The following is a 17741-nucleotide window of genomic DNA, read 5'->3' as shown; positions in this document are numbered from 1 at the left end:
AGGAAGTACTCCATCCTCAGCACACAGGAAGGCAGGAAATATCCTTCACACCCCAAAGAGCCACGACCTGGCAGGAGGTAGGGATCAACTCAAGTCGTGTAACGTTTAAATTCCAGACCAAAACGTCCAAGTTTTGAAACCTCCCCTCTTTTCTGCCTCACCCTGAAGGAACTGAGACACCTGCAAAGGGATTTCAGGCCAATCTAGTGAGCGAGCTGCTCCTCTGGAGCTGCCAGGAAGCAGGAATTCACAGGAGCCTGTGAGCTCCCAGGCACTTGGCAAACGTTCTGGGCTTCCAGGCAGGCTGCCAGGGAGCCAGGAAGCCCGGGCTGCCAAGGAGCCAGCAGGCAAACTGGCTCGAGCGGCGCGGATCCGGCAGGCTGCCTCCCTGCCATGTTTCCAAACCCAACCTGGCCCCACGGAACATGGCAGTGAACTCACAAGCTCAAAGGCACAAACGTGCTCCCAAAGGTCTTGGTAACCTCACAGGAGTTTGGTTCCCCAGCTCCTCCTGGGGCAGGTCTGGGCAATGCACCTAGCTGCTGCAGAAGGTCCCAAAGCCTTTGTGTTCTCTGCTCAAGAGCTAGAAATAAGAGAGGTGAGGAAGGTTTGAAAAAATCAGTTTGAAAAGCCCCCAACACTGACTATGCCAATGATTAAACTATGGGATGGTCTCCAAAGAGGCACAGGAAAATCATCAATGAGTGGAGCTTTTTCATTTGTGATGTCTTTGATAGATGTGGCAATGTTTTCAAGGCAATTATACACTTCCCAGGTCGGGTTTGAACCATTTACTCTGCTAATTATGGGCATGGCAAAACATTCAGCAACCCAGCCTGGCCTGACTCCATGCAAGTAGCTTGTTTCTTTTTACACACACTATAGCTCTGCCCGAGCGTCTCTTTTGAGCCCAGAACACTTGGTAAGGGATGCTTAGAGCTGCTGTCTGGCTCCGTACTCAAATGGTTAAACCATCCTCTTGCTTCATGCTCAAGTGCAACTGCTCAGTCAGAACCTGATGAGAATTATTTCCTCTTCCCAACATATGAGAGGGTTTATAAGTGGGTAAGGGAATCCTGCCTAACACAGGAAATCCACTTGTATTTTTGGATACAACGCCTCATTTCTAATCTAGGAATGATGCAACTGCCACTGACAATAACAATCCACAGCCCTCAAGATCCAGTGCAATCCTTTAAGAAATCACAGTCCCCAGTGGAGGGTATTTGCATGCAAAGTCCTGAAACGATCAGGAGACCAGGCTGAACTTGATAGATTTCAGTTCTAACACAGAGGCTCCTCACTGAGAGCTGTGAGAGGTCAAGGGGTGCACTTGGCATTACTTCCCAAAGCCCCCCTGTATTATGCAGCCTGAATATTCAGGGTCTTTTCCAAACTTAAGCAGTCAAGCTTATAAAAACTAGCACACCTTGTGAAGGCTCCACGGTACTCCTGATTGCTCAGAAGAGGAAACTGGAGTCAACTGAAGCCAGCAACGCTCTCTCTCTAAAAGCATCCTCACACAGGGATGAAAACAAAAGGTCTACTCAAGATACTGCCAAAAGATGAAGGCTGCTGGGGTTAAGGGCAGTGAATTACAAGAGAGGCTGCTTTGGGTTCTAGTCTCTCCTCTAAGTCTTATACATAAAATAGACAAAACCCAAACAAAAAAGCAGACTTGGGCACCAAGAACATGAGAAAAATCAAAGACAACTTTTAAGTCACATAATCAAAACGCAGCTTTTGCACTAACCTTAGAGCAGCTCCCAGTGCCTGAAGGGGCCACAAGAAACCTGGAGAGGGGCTTGGGACAACGGATGTAGGGACAAGATAAGGGGAATGGCTTTAACCTGCCCGAGGGGAGACTGAGATGAGCTCTTAGGCAGAAGCTCTTCCCTGTGAGGGTGCTGAGGCGCTGGCACAGGGTGCCCAGGGAAGCTGTGGCTGCCCCATCCCTGGCAGTGTTCAAGGCCAGGTTGGACACAGGGGCTTGGAGCAAGCTGCTCTAGTGGAAGGGGTCCCTGCCCATGGCAGGGGTTGGAACTGGATGAGCTTTAAGGTCCTCTCCAGCCCAAAGCAATCCACGATTCTATGATTATGGACAATGTGCAGAAGTGCCCCAGAGTTCTGCTCTTACCCTGACTGGCCGTGCTGATGCCCAAGTGAGTCAGATTGGCAGCAAGATTTCCGGTGCTATTGGAGCTACTCAGGGCTGGGAATGTGGATTCCTCAGGATCTAACGGTGTTGGGAGAGGGGAAGGGAAATGGATGTTTGTCAGGTCTGGCAGGGAGCCACCTGTGTTATGCGTAGCAGGAATCAGTGTAGTAGTGTTTTCCTGGTCAGCTGATGGAAAGATGCTAAATAAGGGAGAGAGAAAAAGAAAACAGGTCTCTGATTACAAGTCAGCCTGGACAAATCTTGTACAGTCTGTTTTGAAAAAGGAAGGTGGCACATACAAACTGTATATTGCACTATCTGTTGTATTATCTATTGTAGTGCATAGCCAGAGATTTAGGATCCAAGGGGTCACTCATAGAGGTTCTGGCTTGTCTCGCATCTATTGCGTTTGCACCATCTAAGGGCTTTTCAGAAAGCTCAGAAGCAGGAGGATATTCCATACACAACATCCTTCCTTAGAGATTTCAATGCTCTTTAGAAAAAAAGAAATTGCTCAAAACTTACTTGATTCCTGGAACTTCACATGATTTAGGTCTCGATGACCCAGTCTAAAACAGAAGGAAGACATGTTTAAAGGCAAAGATCCTGCTGGAAATCACTGCTTAGGATATACTCCAATTAGGAAGTTTTATTTAACACATTTCTACACGAGCTCTGTGAAACTCTTGGAGGAGCCTTGTCACCTTTTTTGCTTTACTGGCCCAACAAGGCTGAAATGTAGAGTTTCTCCTGGTATCATCAAACATGTGCACACACACATACATATGAAGTGCCTTTCTGAGCTAATGTTTAGTGATTTATTTCTAAATACAGCATTTAATCTCTAATCTCTGTAAGTACTTCGTTTCAGTTGACAATATTTAGAGCATTCATTGAATTAATACAGTCAGAAAACAAAATGGGTACACTTTGGTGTGGGAGATTCCTACCTTTTTAGTGTCCCATCCTTGCTTAGAGAGGGTTTTGTCTGCCTCAGAGGGGGTCTCCTCCATTCCAGGGACAGTCAGTAATAAAACTAAAAAATAAGACCAACAGGGATTCTATCATATTAAGCTTCTCAGTAGGAAATGTTCAGGTTGGAAGTTTTAACCATTTGAGAACTCTGAAGTAAGTTATTAGCACTGAATGTGAAAGAGTGGCACTGCTGGGAGACCAGAACTGAAAATATGAACACCAGAAGAGACTGAAGTTGTATTTAACCAGCAAGGAGACATCACAGGCTTCAAAATACAACAAAGCAAATCACACTTCAAAAATGTTGGCCTCCAATTTAGTCTCTAAATGGAAGAGTGCGTCTCGGGACCTAGTTTTTCCTGTCTTTTGCATTTTGCCAAGTGATGTACACCTGATGTTTAATGGGCGGCCAACAGGACAAATTCCAATGGGGAAAAATCTGGACCATCTTCCCTAGGATAGAGAAATGCTATAAGGCTGTTCCTTCTCCATATTGACAGAACATGGGTTTGTTCAGAGCAAGCAACTGTTTCATCATGCTAATAGCAAGGTGACACAGAAACAGCAAAAGCAAGCCCAGTCAGAGAGATGTATCACCAGAAGCCTTTAAGAGTGATGATTCTAAATCCATATTTACACAAGACTGCTTAAGGTGATCACTATTTAATGTTTTACAGCTCTGGAAGCACAAGGAAGAGCTGCAGTACAGCTCATATGCACCTGAGTGTTGGGTGTTCACCCAGCTCTGGGTGATTGTTTAAGGATTAAATTTCTCTGGGCAGATTTAAGAGCTTTGCATGTTTTTCTTGCGCTGACAGCAGGAACAAGGGCCAGCAGAGGGCACCCGAATTGTTAAGTGCTGGAGGGTTACACTGCTCCAGCTCCTAACTCCAAAGGGAGTCAGAGGACTGGCTGCAAGCATTGCCTCTGAGGGTGTATTCACTGATCACAATCCCAGAATAACAGCTAGATGAAGTCTTGCTACTTCATGATATTTACCCCTGACCACGAAACGCCTGTGACCTCTACACTTTGTCAAGAAGTGACTCCAAACTGCAAACCTCTAGTACTGCTGACAGCAGCCTCACCTCCAGGGTCCCACAGCTCACATTACTTATCCCCACGGGGCAAGGTCTTGGAATCACAGAATACACAGGGTTCAGGAAAATGTTCTGCATTAGCTTTGCATGATCTTTTCTGGATCTCAGTACCCAGAAAAGTAAATGTGGCTCTTTGCTCCAGTTCTTGTGTATCTGAATCCAGCAGGCGTTACACATACGTGTCTTGACAGAAACAGGTGAACAGCAACACATGTGCATAAAATCTGAAGTACAACACTATGCAAGCTACAGCTATTTCCTCTGTTTACCTCTTTTCTGCTGTATGTCCTGTGACCCTCCTGTGAAGGACTCTTGCTGAGCTGGAGTCATCGTGCTCTGGTGCAAGGCAGAATCGGAATTTGTCCTGGAAAGAAGGCCAGAAAAATGAATTTTTATTGTCTCTAGAGAAAAGGAGGCTTCAATTCAGATAAATGTAACCAACTCAGGAAAACCTGAACACTCTGCATTAAAAAAACCCTACTCTATACATGGCACACACCAAGCACAATCTCCCCATGAAACCATCAATTCACAGAACAAATTCATTCAGGTTTGAAGAGCAATTGCTTCAACAATGGGATGGAGATTACCCACCATAGGAAAAAGTGGTGGCAGTCACTACAGAATTATTTGATAACCTTTGTTAGGATAATGCACGATCAAATAATGCAATTTTGAAGCTGAAAACTGCTTAGAAATACTTTGGTTATGCCAGTCTTTGAAAACATCCCTGTTTCACAGGGAGGGGAAATGACTCAAACTCAAACGCTTGCAAGGGCAGACTAACCCAGCTTCTGCGCAGGGAGAAACACCCAGGTCTTTGACAGCTCAATTTTGGGGTATGCCCTGGAACACCCAGCAAGATTTGCCTTTGCAAAGATGCCATTAGCTGAAACACCTTCATTTGAAAGGCAGGGCATCTAAAACATTAAGCATAATAGAAGAAAAAAACAAATTCTAAATTCAGGAAGGCAAATTCAGACGGCAAAATGCTGTGGGGAGCAACCAAGGCTTCTGTTGGACGTGGTAGTGTTGTGGGATCAGAGAACACAGACAATTGTGCTACCAACCTTCTCCAGCTTGTGTCTGAGGGAGGTGACAGATACACAGTGCCATACGGACAGCTGTCCACGTGACTCCAGCAGTTAAGGGAAGAACAGCACTTGCTCACTCAAGAAGGAAGCCTATTTGAGATCTTTCCCTAAGGAATAATTCAAATGACCCTGTCAGAACCACTGCGCTCCCATGGGAAAGGCAAGCAGCCTCCTTATGGGGAGCAACCTGACTTTAAAAGGACACTCAAAACAAAGCATTATCTGGATTGCCGTAATGCCTGAGCCACAGGTCAACCTGTGCCGGCGCCTCAGCACCCTCACAGGAAAGAACTTCTGCCTAAGATCTCATCTCAGCCTCTCTTCTGGCAGATTAAAGCCATTTCCCCTTGTCCTGTCCCTACAGGCCCCTGGCAAAACCTTCTAACCCTGTTGTAGAAAGCCACTAAATTTGTCAGGCACAATTTGCCCTTAGTGAAGCCATGTTGGCTGTCACCAATCACCCCAAGGATCTCAGTCCCCCTCAGCTTTGTGTGTATCCCCACTCAGAGCTGAGGAAACTGAGACAGGTAAATGCTTACTTCACAGAGTAGCATGTATTTATAGGCTAGATCACAGCTCAGCAAAAGCAGGTGACATTAACTGAGATGGGAAGCAACTCTGCTGACAGGTGAGGAGGGAGGAAGAAGGGAACTGTAAGAACTGGGAAGTGATGCTGTGGAAAGGGCGGGCGTCCCCGCCAGCTCCTGAGCCAAAGGATATTTGTCTTCCATGTTTATCCACGGAGAGCGGGCGGCGATGCGGGGAGCCGAGGCGGTTTCTGTCACGATACACTCTGTCCACCAGCCCGTGGTGCCGAGTTGTTCTGCTTGTGTCCAGCCCCGAGGACTGAAAAGGAGTCTGAGAGACACAAATGAAATTAGAAGCAGAAAACCACAGGCAGGAGCAGTCTGCCCCAGCCCCCAGCCATTTGTATGCAAGGCTGTGATATTCTAAGGAATGAAACTCAAAAAGGATATGGGCAAGTGTAACCATGTACATGTTTCCTTCACTATCACTTTCATAATAGCCATGGAAAGCAATTACTAAGGCTCTCTCTTCCAGACAGAGATCAGAGACAAGTGGAGGCAGACCATGCTAGACCTGCCCTGGCATTCATCAGCGCTGCTCTCCAGCCTTTGTAGCTCTGCAATACCACCGTGAGCGTGGCAGGAGCCTCCTGACAACTGCTGGGTCCATTCCCTTGGTGCAGCATGCAGCATGCATCCAGAAGGAACATGCTGACAACCAGAGCTTCAACTACAAGGGCAGGAGATGCAGGAAGGAGATGCACAGTGAGCCTAACGTTCACCAGAACACGCCACGTTCTCTCAGAGCCTCCTTTCACCCCTCCTCTCAGTGTGATTATTTTAAGGGGACACTGATAGAATTAAAAGAAAAGCAGTTTCCTTCCTCCTCTGTCTAGAAAAACTTAGAGCATCCAGTAAGTGATTTTCATCTTGCTCAGGCTGCACCTGGGTGGGTTGATTCCACTTTGAGCCCTGTCACTGCCATTATCTGGAGAGCACTCACTTGTCAGTAAGTGAATGCAGAGCATGAGGACAGCAGAGGAGGGACAGGGAAGATGAATTCCCAGACAAAACTGGAAAACTCCTGTGTTTTCAAAAGCCCTTCCCAGAGAATACCTGTGGGGCAGGAAAGGAAGTACCAAATGGTCCCACTCCAACAGCAATATATGGGTCTCCGGGGGAAAAAAGGCTCCACAGCCTTCCAGTGCTTGCCAATGTGAACAGCTTTGCTGAGTCCCTCAACACCATCTGTTTGGAAATCCAAATTTTCCTCCTCCATTCAGGTGCTGCACGTGGCAAATGCACTGTCCTGTCTGCCAAGCCACAGAACCATCTGGCTCCCATGTCAAGCTTTTGTCTCTGCTGCTTTTCTTCTCTCCCAAGTGTCCGGTTTGGGCTGTTTCACTGAGGATTTCTAACAAGTTTCACAGTTCTTTTTCAATGTTTGGTTTGTAAGAACTTTCTAAAGTCCTTCTACTATTTAAAACTCTTCTCTAGTCAGCAAATATTAGTCTCCCCTCCCTCTAGGCACACACAGCCTGGGTTAATACCAACGGATGCAAAGAGGCTGCGGTGTTTATTTGCTCGTTTCAGGGCCAAAACTTTATATGCAGCAGAATACTGCTTAAGTCAACACGGGGCTAGGAAGGGAGCACAGTGACTTTTTACTGTTCTCTCAGCCATTAAGATCACGGTGTTTTGCTCCAGTTCCTTAGCAAGTCTGACTTCCTTGTCTGCTGACTTAGAAACCTCAAGTCACAGCATCTCAATTTTAAGTCATTTAAATTAGAACATCTTGGTTTAATCTCTGCTGCAAACACTGAACAACAATCTGGTTTTACCTAACTGGCACCACACAGAACTGGGCATATTCGTAGCTCCAAAGCAACAACAAAAGGTCTCAAACTCTTCCTTGTCCTGTTGTTGCATCAATTCTACCCCAAAAGGCAGCAAAATCTGCAAACACATGCGTGCTTGGAAGGTCAACAGGAAAAGCAATTTCCTCTGCCAGTGGTCTCAACCACAGCATTGCTAAAAAGGGAGAAGCCAGTCTGGAGCATAGAGAATGCAGAGCTCACCTGGAATTTCAAAGGGCAATGCATGTGAGTGTACAGACAAAGAGCTGAACGCAAACAGTTATTTCTTAAGTTTTCACCTTTTTGGTACAATTTCTGTATTAAAGCCACAACAAAAATCCAATGTGAGTGCAACAGGGGCACAAGTAAACAGGGACCAAGCCCCATCACAGGGCAACAACTTCCAGAGCAAGGAATCTGGGGGTGATGCTGTTCTCTGGCTTCCCAGGAACAAAGATCCCAAGTGAATCCCTGACTTGCTTATGGAAATCAGAAAAGAACAAACACTTGAGACAATGGCAATCACCTCCAGCAACCATCCCCGGAAACCTCCTCTGGAGCAGAGACCAGGCAAGGCACCTTCACTGCAATCCCCATCCCCACAAGGCACCTGGTACTTCATTAGAGTAAAAAGCTGTGATTTTGAAAGCAGAGCAGATCTGAGCATGGATTTGGATGCTCAGAGTCTTCATTTGGCAAATTAAGAATTTGAACTGTGTCGCATCCCTGAGAGCCATTCAAGGATTTGAGATCACAACTAAAACTCCACAAAACACTGAAAAATAAAGAGAAAAAGAGAGACAGGAAGGAAAAAGCTCTGAAGCAACAGTGTCCCTTTAAGATTTATCAAGACATTTACTTCTGAAGTAAAAACGAGTGAGGTGGCTGAGGGGGAAGGAGGGGAGTGGTACCTGCTGCCAGTTCACATCTCAGTGCCTCCTGGTGACAAGCAGCATTGGGTCATCATTCTGCCTTTCCCAATGGAGCTCAGCATGCAGGCTAAGAGCACATGCTTGGAGATTGCTTAAACCACAGGCCAAGACAGTGCAAATAAACCACCGTCTGCATCAAATGAATCCCCCATACACCAGAAGTAACCACATGACAGACCACAGCAAGTCCAGGGAATCTGTACAGAGCTTCTTATGCATGTTCCAAACTGGGATGCATGGCAAAACCTGTATTTATGTGACAGACCAGGCCTCCTTTGGAGCTGGGAGGGTGAATCAAATAAATACTGTGCATAGCAAAGTGTAACGGGTGCTCCAATACGTATCTGCCTGGGCAAAAGCACTCCAGTCCCAGATACGTATCTGCACAAACCTAAGTGCTTGTTTACCAAAGAGACAGGAACTGCTCCAAAGGCTTCTGCCACAGCTCCGTTGTGCTGTAAATGCAAAGAACCAACATTCTCAGACACTAACACTCCACCAGAGGCAACCAGACAGGCTTCCCCTGCTCCAACAAGTATCTGCTGGCAATTTCATCCTATTTCAGCTTGAAACTGAAAAACCTGGCCAGATTCAGCCCTCATTCAGCGACATGGGTTCATGTTTTCACTTGTCACCACTGTTACCTGTAACAGGATCACCTCTGGGTATTCCTTGGGGGATGTGCATGAAAACTGTGCAAACCCTGGAGTTTAAGGACAAGCTGCTTCCGTCTCGTCCTTCAGTCACTTCATAAGTGTTTAAATATTCACTTCCAAGCCCCCTGTTAGTTCCAGGGCTAAAGGAATCTATAGAACAACTGTCATTAAAGACCATCAGGCACAGGAATACTGAAATGCTGTTGCTTGAAAAGAACAGGAACCATGAACCTCCTTCCCAAGAAACTAAAGACAAAACCTTGAAGAGCTCAGCCCCTTGTGGAGTCAGACCCAGGACTCTGTGACATTACAAACCCTGCACTGTGCTCCCTGAAGGCAACCAGATTAAAATAGCCATTTGGTTCTCCTCCTGCACAGGACTCCAGCTTTTAACCTCCACCAATTCAGCTGCCTACATGGATTTCAAAAGGCAGTTAGAGGACGTCATCTATTTCTCTGTATTTATTAATACAGTCTTCAGCAGAAACCCACAAACAGCAACGCTTTATTCCTGCCACATCCTTATGAGGGGAAATGTAAATGTTACTACTCAAAAAAAAGAGAACTAATGCAGAAACTTTAATTATTATGAGTACTCAAAATCAAATGACTATAGAAATCAGGAGTCCCAAAAGCATCCATCACCTAATCCTAACCCCTCTACATCATCTTCTGTCCAAACATGCTTACTAACAGCAAAGCATTCACAGGAAACACTGACGTTCTCTCTGTGGTGCATTACCTCTGGAGTCACAACAGCAGGGGAAAGTAAAGCCAGTACTTCCCTGCATCTACTTTTCAGCCAGCCCAAAGAAAACGGACTATTCTGAAACCTGCCTGTGTCCCATTCCCATTCTCCTCTCCCAAAATCCATGCATTGCTTCCATGGAACATGCACCCCACCTGGGGGGTACCTTCTTCCACGCCCCCACTGTGCTTTCCACATCACCTGGCATTATTTGCTTCTGTCTCCTAGGTGAGGCAAAAATAGATCCAGACACAGCACTAACCAACACAAAGAAAGAAACACCCTATGCAAAGAAAGCAACTCACCTGGAAGGGGAGATCCATGGCACTGTTCCCAATCTGATTCACGTTTGGCAGTGACCCACCATAGTACTGGCCACGACTCTGTCCCAGTTGCAAATACTGGGTTTTCTGCAGCTGTAACTAAAAGAAGAGAAGGAAAGTGTAAGGGGAACTCAATTTATTTTTCAGCTGGTTTAAGTGACTCAACTCAACAGCATGTCCGTTACCACCGAGAGCGGACACCATCTATAAACAGCATGAACTCAGCTTCAGCGAGTGAATGTCAACCTCCTCTGCAAAGCCCAGCTGGCAAACTGCCACCTCAGGTCTTGTGTGATAGTGTGAAGAGATGGGTGATAAAGCAACTTCATAGTCAGCAATCATATTTCATTTCCAACAAATAACCACCACGGGAAACCACATGGTTGTGTGTCACCTGCCCTCCTGAAAGCCAGGGTGTAAGAAACCGTCTCAGCCTGATCATGGCTCTAACATCAAAGGGAACCAGCTGCTGATGTGTGTGAGACACAAATCAAAGTCATCTTCATTTAGGGTATTGAGGATACTGTTCAATGAAACACTCAACCTTCTAGCAATCCAGGTGATGGAGATGTTACAGCAAGTTGTAGCTTTCCACCATTAGGTAAGAGTTCTGGCTTCTTGCACCAGGAAAAGCCCTGGAGGAAGGGCAGAGACACAGGATTTCAAAGACAACCCAACCAACCAAAGAAAATCAGCAAAGAATTCCTTACTGACCAGGCGTACAGGAAACTAAAAGTGACACTGCAAAGGTTCTGTTGGTGCCAGGGATCACTCTTCAGTGCCGAATGAACCTCGCCACTAGAATATTCCAGTAAGCGATCCCATAGTTGTACACGTTGCTGGTGTCCAAGGTATGCAAGAGAGAGCTGCTGTTTCTACTCCAATGTCAACTCATTTTCCTTGTCACTTCTTTCGGAAGGCTGCAGAGCTCAACAGCTCTTTAGTGAGCTGCAGGTTTTGATTCATCTCTTGTCAGTGGCCTCTCTCTGGTTTTTAGTTTAGTAGCACCAATATTTAAAACCATTTCTCATTCAGGTCTGTTGTTCTCACTCATCACATCTAGATTTAACACCATGCTGGCACCAAAGCCCTACTGATAAAGCAGAACTTGCAACCATCTGAACCCAAGAGCCCTGCTCCCAAGGATGCATTTTCAAGGACTCAGGAGACTACACTTAAAGTAGCAAAGAAACAAGCTTACATAAGGCCCTCTCCTCCCACTGTGGAGGAGTACGTATTTTATAATGTATGTTGTTCCTCACTAGATGTCAACCGGCTGTTTTTGCACTCTGAAATACAAGAACATTCCTAGATTGGTAGCAAAGAATTGTTTAAAGACTAAATGTTCAGATCTTGGACTAGCTGCAGGTTGGTTGCTAAGGTACTGTTGTGTGTACATCAACAAATCTGCTTTAGTTTCATTCAAGTCGACGCGAAGCCTTTCCCTCGCAATGCCAGGATTTTGAAGAGCAAAGTTGGGAAAAGCACTAGAAAAAGCAGGATCCCCCCAAATGGGTGTCTATTTACATAGCTGGGGTTTCTTTTCTTCACACTTTCTTCAAGCAAAGGAAATGGCAGGATGGAAAGGAGTGGCCCTGCCTCTACAGCTTTACCACAAAGGCCCTGAGGTTGAGTGACGATGCTTGTAGCGAAGGGAAGGAAGAGCTGGTGCTTTCCGTGTTGACAATGAGTCCTCTGATAAGCCACGCAGAGATGCTGAGCGGTGCTGACAGTGAAGATACCACACTGCACACTGATAGCACCGAGACAGCACAGAGAAAAGGGACTGGTTTGCCTAGATCATGCCAACACTTAGGATTAAGACAGTCCTTGAAGAGAGGAGGAGAAAACAAGATCACCCTGAATATTCTTTAAAAGCTATCCCTAGGAAAGCAACTCAAATACCTTTCATTCACAGAACCTCCCCTGGAAGCCACCAATTTCCAAACATACACGCAGCTGAGGGACCGAATGAAGCCAAAACTCACAACACAACTCTTGGAGATGACACCTCTCAGGGGAAGGGGCGCGCTCAGGAGCCTCAGCTCTTCAGGCAAGATCCCACTCACAAAGTGGCTCATGGGGTTTTGTCTTAACAAAAGGGCCCAAGACAGAAACCATTCACAGTGTGCTGTACAAAACGCTTCAGAGACTCCACCTGGAAAGCAGGAACTCCCCCTGCTTTGCTTGTGCCATCTTTTGACATGCAATCACAACCCAGCAATAGATGGGACGAGGGAAAGGCTCCGTGCTGGTGTCACTGCGTGAGTCACAGCCCCTCGAACCCCGAGCTGCAGATCCTCAAAAGCACAACATCAGAACTAGCTGTGCTTTTCGCCTGGCCCCTACATATGGTTTTGTTGTTAAAAAAAGGCTTGCTTGGGATTTGTGCCAAACCTTGAAGTAACTATTTCAACAGGTGTTGGGTTCTTTTAAAGAACCTACTATAAGGCACCCGGGAGGGGGTGTTGCTTTATGGTTTTTTAATGCTTTGGCCTTCCCCAGCCTATACCTACCTCAAAGCATAAAGTAACAAGGGAGGTCACGACCATTTGTCTTTCCACTGCAGTTAAACCATGGGAATGAGGAAACGCATGAGATTGAGAACTACAGCACTTCTCAGAACCGGGCTCACTGAGCGCCTTCGCTCCATCATCAATTTTAGGAACATTACCTTCGATAAACACTTCTGGAGACCCGCGCCAAAAAGAACAAAACTGATTGCTTGTTACTGCTCTCATGTATCATGACACCAGCATGTAGATCTGTATTTGCTCCTCTCTTCAGCCTTTGAACAGTGAGTGGCCCCCAGACTACACAGTTTATTGGAGACCATCAACAACTGCCACTTGCAATCTGTGAAGATCAAGTGCAAGCAGAGCAGCCCAGCTTGGGAGGACCTCACACCTCCACCTCTGCAGCCAGCAAGAAAGCATTTGGAAATACTGTGATGTTAAGATACTACCGTCCTTCCAAGGAAAATCAGCTCATGTTTTTCAATGCGGAGGATCAGCAAAAACAACCTGCAAATTCCACTGTCATGCTTTGAGGTAACTCAGGAGTCTCGAGTCTTACTAAGGAGACCTATGCACAAAGAAAGGCAGCACTGAAAATGAGACATTAGTTGTGACTAAAATGAACACTTCTGCTTCTTCCTGTACCTTGTGAGGTGCATGAAGTACATTGCACAATCTGGGGCTTGGGGTTGGGTTTGAAGAGGGGGACTGTGGGGTTTTATTTTAGAAGAAATAAAAAGGAAGAAGCCTTTTCTTAATAGAAAAAATTCAGATTACTCTTCAAATGTTAACAAGTCTCATGACAACTCAGGCTTCATCTCCTGGGCTTACACTCAATTAGTGGCAACTTGCTTTCTATATGAATTCAGATAGTGAAGTATGATAATGAATTACTTAGTGCTCATCAGATACATTAATTTCTTGAACCACGAGAACTTAGTGACTCCACATTACAGCTTCTCCACTTATGTATTATGTGGCCAAGATAACAGCTCCTTGACAGCTGAAAATACTGGTAAATATCCCAGGTCTTTCCTGAGAAAGCTTTTGATAAAGGAAAAGCTTTTGCTTCTTCAACCATTTAGTTCCTGCTTGGCATTCTTGTTCAGATGTGTTTCCCAAATGACAGATCCTAACTGAATCGGTAATTTCCCCTCCACCAGCACGTCTCTTCTGCTACTTAAACAAGATATCTTAAGCTGAAGTCCAACGTAAGCATTAAAAGGCACATCGTTCTGCACAAGCAGGTGTCTGGAATAGCTGGAAATGTTCTCCTATTGAAAGGCTGACACACTGTCAGCTCACCAGATTTGGCGTCACAATAAAACCAACAGATCTCTGCAAAGGTGCAGGAGCAACAATCTGCAAACAGCAGCAGCATCTTCACAGCAGCAGGAAGGGACTCATCACCTTCCCATGTAGCAATCAGGAATTTTGCAAGCAATTACATCCTAACCTCAGCTCACAGCGGAGTGACACGACAGCACCTTACTGGGGTGAACGGAACTGGGCACACAGCTGGTTGAGAATCAACACTATCAGATCTACCACAAGCATTTATATGAACGACCTGAACTGTTCTATTTAGATTAGGGTTAAAGTTTGCTGGATAAAGTTGTGTTTGTAAGGAGAGAGTCAAGTTATACAATTAAAAATGGTAATATTAAAGGAGAGAAACATAGCCCTAAAAGGACATCCAGCTTTCCTACAGACATCCCAAGTGTCCAGAGCATGCAGATGGGAATCAAAGGAAGCATTTATTAAAATCCAACATTTCAACTTCTCTGAATTCTTCCCCCCAAAAATCCGGGGCAATTACAAACTTCTGGACAGCGCTTCACTGCAACCGAGCGGCAAACCCGACACCGGAATTCAGCCCCAATCCCCCAGAATCCTTCCTGTCAAAATGCCCTTTTTTAATACATAAGAATCTGATTCCCATAACTAATAAAAGGGTGGAGTGTCCGTTTGATAAAACCCCCGAGAGATCTGATGAATACAGGAAGTAAGATTTCACGATAAGTGCTCTGCTGCCGCTTGCAGTTTTCATCTCAAGCCTTCTTATGAATTGCAGCTTTGCACTTCAGAAAGCTCTCTCCTGCATGCTCAGGCCGATCAGCACAAAAACAAGTGTAGATTAAAATGAAAAATGCAGTATTAAAGCTTAATTGCAAATTAAATTCTGTTTAAAGGATTAACTGGAAGTTTTAGAGGCTGCATTAGTTAAATCCTGTTGGTTCAAATCAGTTCAAAGCCTCCCGTTGGTCACGTCTGAAGTTTCTCAGGAAGCCTTTCTCCTGAAGCACCCAGAGGCAGGACCCACCACAGGAAAGGACAGACAGTTGTCCAGAGGTCTTAAACTGAGTGGGATTCATCCGGCATCCTCAGGAACACGTCGCTGCTATTTTCTGATCTCCCCCTAGGAATGAACTCACCACCCAGCTCCTGGTAGCAAGGTCTCTGAAAAGGCACTGATATCACTATTTTTGGCCTCTACAGTAAAGCCAACGACAGACAGTAGGGACCAAGTGCCCTTTTATCCTCAGAACTGGACTTCCTAAGTTACGCAGGTAGGGCAGCGAGAGAGAAACTTTCCAGGTCAAGCATCCACTCTGCTGCTTCCCTGAGCAAGCAGGAGGCTGGGAGGCTCCCAACCACTCATCCCAAACCACTCATCTGGCTTGTTTCTCCAGTGTGATGTTAAACACCACGTCAAACAAACCCTGAGACAAGTCAGTTACTCAGCGGAATCCCTGGGGAAGTGGTTTCTTCAAAGGGAGATTTCTTCCCATTCACAATCCTCATGTTGATAAGTAAAGCAAATAGAGACTTAAAAAGAAAGATAAGTTAACATCAGTTTAATGATTCACAGCTATTGCATTTAGATTTAGCGGCAACAGAGCTGCCAGCTAAAACTCACCTTATTACCCATCAACTATTACATGTAAAGAGCTCTTTACATTTGTGTCCAAGTTGCCAAAAACTATCCATCCATTAAATAACTGCTTTGACCACCAAAGAGCTTGGCTCCTCCCTTCCCCTCACACGAACCCTCTTCTGTTAATACCCAACACTGGATTAGAGTTTGAATTTGAAAACTCTGAGCTTGCTACCCAGCCACTTCCTAACATCATCTACATCAAAATAACTGCTCATTTACTAAACCCACCCTCCATGAAAGCTGTCTAGATTTATCTCACTAAACGAGAAAGGACTCACAGATCAACAAGAGGAGAACCCTGGTAAGCCAAGGAAAAGAAAACCTAAATGTGAGCCACCATTTGGTTAATTATAGCAGGTATTCAGGTGCCAGTCCCTCTCTCCATCACCAGACCCAGAAACAAACTCATTAAAGCCAAGATCCTAAAATTAATATCAATAATGAGAAGACACAGAAAATTATTAGCAGAGAAGAGTTCCATGAGCAATGGAAGATGCAGTTTTGTAACACAACCGAGCAGATTGCACCGCGCAGAACGGTCCCAGGGCTCTGCCTGCCTCCTCTTCCCCAGGGACAAGCTACAGCCTTGCCCCTCTCCTTGAACCAGGGCTCTTATGACCTGAAAGAACTCTGGTTGAAGCAGCTGAGCTTGCAGAAAAACATATCTGGAGGTTAGCTTGGTTTCTCTTAACTTGCTCACCCCACAACCACAAACTGGACATGCAAAGCATCCACTTCTATTTTCCTGCTTGCATCTTAGTGATCCTTCTATAAAGTGAGGCTTCATCACAACATTGTAAAGATTCCGGTGGTTTTGAAGGCCTCAGATCCCTCACAGAGTGAGGTGTGGAGCGCTTCCCCAGGGGTTTCATTATCCTACCAGCAAAGCAGAGTTTGACTGGTGCACCCCAAAGCCCAGAGCAACACACAACAACGTGGTTAAATCCAGACATTCCACAGCCTCCCACCAGCCACCACTCTCTGAATAGGTGCCTGAAGAAGAGATGGGTGTCTATTTGCAATTGTAGCCTTTATCTTTCACTTTCCAAGGAACTGCAATGACATCAACACTTGCCCTCTCATCTGAGCACCTGCAGTGGGTTTGTGGCAGACATTCCTCTTCAACCCAAAGAATGTCCTGGTAAGACAGGGATATAAACTTGACAATGTCAACCCATGTCTTTCAGAGCACTAAAGCTACTCTGCCTAGTATAAAGGAAAAGGTGTAGCTCCTTTGATAGAAGACACTGATTCTCTAGGAAAAGGCTTGACCACAGAGCTGAAAACTAGCTGGAATTACACAGAGGGATGCAGTCTATAGCCCCCCAGAGTTAATCCACACTGCAGATAAGAAAAGGGAACTCCCAAACCTGTTTTCCAAACGTGTGCTCCTCTCCAAATCAGAACACATGCAAACGTGCCTTCTGCAAAGCAAGCGACACTGTGCTTTTATTTCTGTGTGATCAACCCCTCATGGCAACAACGCAAACGCAGCACAGGGAGTAATGCTGGAGTAGAAGGAGCTTAGTTAGGTGCTTCACAACTCTTCCTGCCTAATGGAGACAGACTGCACAGACTCATTTATCAAAGGAAAAGAGAAGAGAATCCCTTGCATTTCTCTCATTCGGGCTGTCACAATCAGGAAGAAACGCCATCAAGCCAGATTTCTCAAGTAACTTATTTCCTGCAGTTTCAAATACTGATCCAACAGCAGCAGTGGATCCAAATGCACAGCTGTTCCTCCAGGAAGACTGCTAAAGGAAATGAAGTCTGAAGTTTAGAGGAAAGGTATAATCCGCAGTGATAGCAGCTGCTCCGTCTGGGTCACTTGGGACTGCAAGCATTCCATCAGCAGCTCTGTAACAAAATGTTTTGCAATGGGTTGTTGGGGTTTTTTTTTAACTTTAGGATGTTT

At 45.6% G+C, this 17741-nt stretch overlaps 2 protein-coding genes across 8 annotated transcripts in view; both read right to left on the bottom strand.

Annotated features, from left to right (window-relative positions):
- The window catches only part of CRTC1 (CREB regulated transcription coactivator 1), a 44120-nt gene that overhangs the window by 15158 nt on the left and 11221 nt on the right, over positions 1–17741 (bottom strand). For 4 of the 7 annotated variants that reach the window (XM_062626838.1, XM_062626842.1, XM_062626844.1 and 1 more), the window contains exons 2-9: positions 10352–10468; positions 9050–9097; positions 6048–6185; positions 5304–5365; positions 4503–4597; positions 3109–3194; positions 2684–2727; positions 2138–2358 (exon numbers count right to left, since the gene is read on the bottom strand). In XM_062626838.1, the coding sequence (XP_062482822.1) occupies positions 2138–2358; positions 2684–2727; positions 3109–3194; positions 4503–4597; positions 5304–5365; positions 6048–6185; positions 9050–9097; positions 10352–10468 (811 nt within the window). The remainder of the gene's footprint in view (positions 1–2137; positions 2359–2683; positions 2728–3108; positions 3195–4502; positions 4598–5303; positions 5366–6047; positions 6186–9049; positions 9098–10351; positions 10469–17741) is intronic. The other 3 variants (XM_062626841.1, XM_062626845.1, XM_062626843.1) reach the window with 1 other exon arrangement.
- The window catches only part of DDX49 (DEAD-box helicase 49), a 139843-nt gene that overhangs the window by 110948 nt on the left and 11154 nt on the right, over positions 1–17741 (bottom strand). The window lies entirely within an intron of this gene.

This window comes from Pezoporus occidentalis, unplaced genomic scaffold (genome assembly GCF_034315485.1).
Source record: "Pezoporus occidentalis ecotype Australia unplaced genomic scaffold, CSIRO_AGI_Poc_V1 ctg299, whole genome shotgun sequence".
NCBI lineage: Eukaryota > Metazoa > Chordata > Aves > Psittaciformes > Psittacidae > Pezoporus > Pezoporus occidentalis.
The sequence above is the reverse complement of the archived record's forward strand: the minus strand, read 5'-3'. Positions and strand labels throughout refer to the sequence as shown.